This window comes from Toxorhynchites rutilus, chromosome 3, assembly GCF_029784135.1.
Source record: "Toxorhynchites rutilus septentrionalis strain SRP chromosome 3, ASM2978413v1, whole genome shotgun sequence".
Lineage (NCBI taxonomy): Eukaryota > Metazoa > Arthropoda > Insecta > Diptera > Culicidae > Toxorhynchites > Toxorhynchites rutilus.
The window spans coordinates 140,770,157-140,776,574 of record NC_073746.1 but is presented as its reverse complement, the minus strand read 5'-3'; the positions used below and the strand labels follow the sequence as shown (position 1 = coordinate 140,776,574).

Below are 6,418 nucleotides of genomic sequence, written 5' to 3'. Positions count from 1 at the left end.
ATGTTCGAGCCATGCTAGCAACAGGCTCATGGTGAGAGTAATTAGTTCGTGCAGTTGGAAGGCGGAGAAATTCGTGGTTACGCAGATTTCTCCTTCTGACGTTGAAATTAATGCAACTTAACAATCCAGAACAGTCGATGTTGGCTTGGATGAGATCGTAAACGAAAACAACTCTAGCTGTGTTACGTCGCACGCATAACTGATCCAAACCCAGGAGCTTACAACGATCTTCATATCTTGGAAGGTTTTGAGGGTCATTCCAATGGAGACGACGCAGTGCATAACGGACAAATTTACGCTGCACAGACTCCACTCTTTGTATGTTATTGTGGTAATATGGAGCCCAGACGACCGAAGCGTACTCCAAAATCGAGCGAACCAGAGAGCAATATAAAACCTTAAGGCATTGTATGTCCGTAAAGTGTTTAGTAGTGCGGAAAATGAATCCAAGAGCCTTGGAAGCCTTTGAGACTGCGTATGCGATATGTTCGCTGAACGTGATCTTCGAATCTAAAATAATTCCCAGGTCTTTTATACATGTGACTCTGTTGAGTATCGATCCGAAAAGCTCATAATCGTACTGTATCGTTGTGTGTTTGCGAGAAAAAGAGATGACAGAGCATTTTGATGAGTTCAGCGACATACAATTTGCTTCACACCAGCTGGCAAAGATTTCTAACTGTCGCTGTAGAAAAGTCGCATCATCACGGTTATTTACACGCACGAAGAGTTTGAAGTCATCAGCATATGAAAGCTTCATACATTTGAGAACAGAATTGACATCGTTCAAATATAGTACGAAAATCAATGGTCCTAGATGACTTCCTTGTGGAACGCCTGATGTTACGTCGAAAGGGGAGGATATGAAGTCACCTATTTTGACGCTCATTGTTCGACCAGTCAAATATGATTCCAACCAATGCAGTAGTGGTCCATTGAACCCGATGCGATGCAGCTTAGCAATTGTAATTTGGTGATTGATCTTGTCAAAAGCAGCTGAGAAGTCCGTGTATATAGCGTCGACTTGGGATCTGGATTCTAGTGTTTTTGAAATGAATGATGTGTAAAGCAACAAATTCGTGGACGTGGAACGTTTAGGTACGAATCCATGTTGCTCCTCCGCTATGTAATTTTTACATGCATGGTGCATGAAATCGAGTAAAATTGCCTCAAACAGCTTGGACATAGCACATAAGCAAGCAATTCCACGATAATTTTTCACATTTCTCTTGCAGCCTTTTTTATATACAGGGAATACAAATGATTGTTTCCAAGCTTTGGGAAAAATTCCGGATTGAATAGAGGTGTTGAATAAAGTTGATAATGGCAGAGAAAGACTAGCAGAGCAGCGTTTCAAGATTATGGATGGAATTTCATCAGGCCCACAGTTTGATGATGCTTTCAGTTTTGAGCAAACGTTGAGAACAGACAATTACATCCGTTTCCTCTTATTTCCAGCATATTCTGCATTTTTCTGTTTATCAGTATTTGTCTGAAAGGAAACTGCTTGTTATGAGAGTCAGTAAAAATTCGTGATTTTGCTTTCTTCTGTTTTCGAGTGATGGTTTTCCGCGGTGAAGTTTTTGGAAAAGGTTCAACAAAGTTGCCAAAGTGTCTATCTGTGCTGTTGACGCAATGTTTTGCAGCATTGAGTCAGTTGCTACCTCCGCTCCAGTAGGTGAAATCATTTCAGCATTCAAAATCCTTGTCCGAAAGAAACCTTTCTTGAGAATGGTTAGCAACCTGTCATTTTGAATCCAGCTAAGATATTACTCAGATTGAAAGAAGCATTATAAGCCGATGCAACTACACCTGAAAGGTGTATAGAAATAGTTTTTCCAATCGTTCTGGGAAACTGAGAGCTTTTGCTCGAAAGGGCCCATAACTGAAAAATCTAGCAGTTGTAAGCGATTTGTGACATAAAGTAGATTGATTTTTGATTTTTTTTTAAATTGATCCGTTTACGTTGCTTTTTGCTACCTTTTTCAAATGTTCCAGAACATTGAGAAACAGTTTTCCCATTATGCAACCGTTAGTTGGGAAATTAGCAAATACAATGGACCCAGTGGGACCATCTGTGAGCTAGAATCATGAAAACATTCTATTCGAAACTTGTTCGATATCTCTTTCCATCTCATCTTCGTTGATGCTGGTTCTATAGGTTTTCTTTTTGTAGTTTCGAACCATCATTAGGAGAATCAGACTCAATTGATGTTTGTTAGTAAACAACAATCAGACACAAATTTTATGAGGTATTAAACAGTGTTCGAATGTGCCCCGTGAACGATGTCCGAATGTGCCCCACCACCATCCGAACACAAATCATAATTTTATCCAATAAGTAGACCTTTATTTCCCCGTTGTATGCACGTTTTTTCATTTAATACTAGTTACTAACACCACCTCAGTGTACTTAAATTTCTAAATCGTTCACAAAGGAATTAGGGAAATACTTACAACTTCAAGCTCAAAAGTTTCGAAACGTGTACGAAAAGGGGCACTGTGTTATTTTCGTTTATAATAATCGACCAGGAGATGTCAAACCATATGACAGCTGTTGGTGGAAGGGCTGTTAATTTGCTTATATTTTTAATTTGGTTGAAAATTATACCACTTAATTTTTACAATCGTTGTCCGAATCTGCCCCCGTCCGAAACTGCCCCCCTTTCCCCTACTGATCCATAAATCCTGAAACAAATTATCAATACCAAGCTGGAATTTCAATACCAAGCTGTTTGAGCAAAGCCTCCGATAAGTTTGAGCTAAGAATATGGTACAAAGTTTCAGCTCCAATCATCTTCGATATCCAGCATGGCTCCATGAAACCATGGTTACCAAGTGTTCTTCAGTGAAGTTTGACTGTTGAAGAACAAAAAGACTTGACTTTTATGTATACTTTTCTAACAAAGTTTTAATTATTTGCGAATTTTGTTTGAACATTTTGAATATCTGACCGAAGTATTTTTTTTTTATTAATTCGTTTATTTTTGCAGGCTCAGTAACTTAAGTTTAAAGGAGCCGAATTCTTAAATATAATTTTAAAACTATATATATATATAAACAATATTCTTACATCTATGGTTAGTAAGGTGGAAAACCGATTACGCGCGGTGTACTCGAGTTTAGAAGGGTGACATATTTTTAGGAGAAGGATGGGGTATAAGGAAACTGTAACAATGTTGATGAACACCTAATTCTTAAATCTGTTCGTATATCTATAGTGTTTTTACATTTCAACTTATTCTACTATTATTATGATCTTTAATTACACATAACCCAACTGGGCGTCCTCCCTATTGAAAAAAAGATCACATGGTCTATGGACGACCCCTCAAATCAAACAAATTCTGCTATAAATATAAAAGATTTTCTTCAGATTACTGATTAAAACAATCATCATTATCTTCTTCTTCTTCTTCTTCTTCTTCTTCTTTTTCTTCTTCTTCTTCATAACTGTCATCAGAATCATCATCTTTTCCTGATTTAACAATTGTTCTTCAATAGAAACATTACTACATCTAGAAGTTTTTTACAATAACTTTTCTACTTTTCAAAATAAGTGTTTAGTACACCCAGGTTTTTTACGCGGTTTTTTAACGCGGTTTTTTTACGAGTTTTTTTTACGCGGTTTTCATTTATGCACTACTCGCGTAAAAAAAACCAGGGCAATATCATAGCTCTCCCTTTGCTCACATGAGAAGAAACTACATGTGTGCATGAACCAAAAAAAAGGATTACATTTTAGGGAGAATTCTAGTATATGTCCAGTCGAAGCTAGGACCCATTTTTTTAGGGAGAAGGATCAACATATTTTTGTATTATTATAATGAACGATTTTTTTTTATTCTTTATTTTTTGAGACTTTTAGCCTCCTGGGCTGGTTCGTCTCAGTAAAAACGGCCGAAATCATGCCACGATGTGCGCTCACTATTCATTTTACATGCACATACGGACAAGCAATTAACAATAAAACAATAAAACAAAAACAGATTTCGTCACGAGAATTTCTACGCATTTGAGCTTTTTTTCCCCTGGTTTGACGAGGATGTCCGCTTGCCATGGCCCCAGGCCACAGATGGGGAATCCGCGCCACTCGAAGATGCCGACTGTTCTTGTTCCCCTTATCGCAAAGGGGAAGGAACAAGGATCTTCGATTTAATCACAAGTTTTTTGTTCAAATTTAAAAGTACAGATCGGCATCTTTCTAAAAACAGAGCAGTGCAGTAGTTTGTGTAGGGTCGTCGCCAAGCACATCTCGAATGCTCCCGCTGATCCCGTGTAAGTTCCGGAGGTTCTCATACTTTGGGCAAATACAGAGGATGTGTTCGACTGAATTGCGAACCTCGCACAAGTCACAAAGGGGATGAAAGGGTCCTCTGTTGAAGTTGTGTGACATGTTGCAGTGGCCGGTTCTTAACCTGGATAAGATTCGTTGCTCTCTCATCGTTTTGACGTCTTCGAATCTGGTGATGGATCCTTTGATTCTCCGGAGGAACAGCGTCGCTTCAACGGCCAGAAAGTTTTGAACGTGTTGGCGAACCATAGTCTGATGTTGTCTAGCGGTACTTTGCGCGTCAAAAGTTGTCCAAGGTGACCGATTCCAGCAAAACGGTCGGCCGCTTCATTGCCGGCTATGCCACTATGTCCGAGGACCCACATGAGGACTGTGTCCGGCAGCAGATACCTCCTGATAGCTTGTATCCATGGGTGCCTAGTTATAGTCGCGCCAACGGCATCGATGACGCTAGCCGAGTCGGTAACTATCAGGATCGATTTGCTTGACGGTATAGTGGCAGCTTCAAATATTCCGGCAGCTTCGGCCGAGAAAACCTGGCAAATGTCGACGAGCTTCTTGCTGGAAATAAGGGAGTTATTATGACCGCTTACCTCGAAACCAACTCCTTGCATCCCTTTGGAACCGTCCGTGTAGCGAATTTCATAATTGTGATATTTTCTTGAGACAAGTTCGACGAAGGTTTGCTTCAGACCCACAGAGCTCGCCCCAGCTCGAAAGTTGTTCCTGATTGTATCATCCACTTGGACCACCGGCAACCTCCAGTCGTTAGTCCCAAACCAAAGCTGTTTAGCTATCAATGGAAGGTTTGAGTGTGTCACCTGCTGCAAGATTTCGTTCGTTAAAACAGTCAGGTGTGTTTCCTTACCTCCGCTGGTTTTAGCGAGAAAGCTCGCAGTTCTGGAAACTATCGCCGCGTCCATAAAAATGTCAAACGGAGGTTCTCCTATTTCGGCGCATACCGAGGCTGCTGGTGTTGATGGTAGCAGACCAGAGATAATCCGTAGTGCATTTTTGTAAATCGGTGATAGAGTTTTTAGGAGTTTATCTCTGGCCAGGCATGTCACTTCGAGACCGTAGGTGAGGCGGCTATTGATGATGGCTTTGGCCACCCGTAAACGGATCGTTCGGTTGTTACTCCGGTGAGGTTTGGAGATGGTTTTTAAGAGGTTTAACCGGGTGGCACAGCTTTTCTTCACCTCGCCGAAATGGTGCTGGAAGTTCAGGTTGCAATCGACCACCGACCACTAGGATCCTCAACGTTCTACGGCGGGGAATGCGGTCGTTGTAGATTTTGACTCCCGAATTGCAACCTTGGTGTTTGTGACTGCATACAACCATGTGACCACTCTTTTGCGCCGAAAACCTCGTTCGACAGCCCATTTACCGATAGCATTGGTAGCTGCCTGGATCTTGATGCGTGGTGCCCTGTGCGTGTTCCCCACCACTACCAAAAGGATGTCGTCCGCATACGTGAATACGCATACTCCCTTCGGTATAACTCGGAACAGGCTGTTCATCGCTATCAGGAAGAAGGTGACGGCTAAGACGGAACCTTGAGGTACACCAGTTTCTTCATGCAGGCGCCTTGAGCTGGTGTTCCCGACTTTTACCTCAAAGGTACGCTTTGTCGCGAAGTTTTGAACAAAGTGCAGCAGGTTGCCGTCTACCCCCCAGTCAGCCAGTGTTTTAAGAACTAATGGAATCCAGGTTCGGTTGTACGCCTTCTCTAGATCCAGGGCTACCATCTCCAGATGCTGTCGATTTTTTCTGGCCTCAGCTACCAATATAATGAACGATGATAAAAATTGTGTTTGTAGTTGTAGTCTAATTGGACGCAGTGATACTATCACAAAGGAAGAGTGCCTCCGAATAATACTTGAAGGACAGTGACTTCGTCATAACACAGCAAAATTACTTTCAATGTTCTTGATCTTTTGCTGAACATCATCAATTAATCTTCATTGGATTTGGCATTCGTGGTTTATAATTCTGGTAGACAAACAGAAAGCACTTCGCTGGCGCCACCCAAGTGTTTTGGTGTTGTCAGAAGGAGAGAAAGTGTTGGTCTTTTCAAAGAGCAAAAAAGTGTTGGTGTGTTCAGACGGAGGGAAGAGTGAATGC

At 41.3% G+C, this 6,418-nt stretch overlaps 1 protein-coding gene across 1 annotated transcript; it reads right to left on the bottom strand.

The window, feature by feature from the left end:
* Positions 1-4,440: 4,440 nt before the first annotated feature.
* LOC129773530 (uncharacterized) lies at positions 4,441-6,042 on the bottom strand. Its single transcript, XM_055777143.1, has 2 exons — positions 5,563-6,042; positions 4,441-5,508 (listed from the first exon to the last, which is right to left on the bottom strand). Exons 1-2 carry the CDS (start codon positions 6,040-6,042, stop codon positions 4,441-4,443), a joined length of 1,548 nt encoding a protein of 515 aa, XP_055633118.1.
* Positions 6,043-6,418: the final 376 nt, after the last annotated feature.

What these genes read in the sequence shown, in the direction of transcription:
- LOC129773530 (XM_055777143.1), bottom strand. Translation starts at nt 6,042, where the DNA reads ATGGTAGCCCTGGATCTAGAGAAGGCGTACAACCGAACCTGGATTCCA. An exon ending in CAACGACCGCATTCCCCGCC is followed by an intron (nt 5,509 to 5,562) that starts GTAGAACGTTGA and finishes CTGAACTTCCAG; the next exon opens with CACCATTTCGGCGAGGTGAA.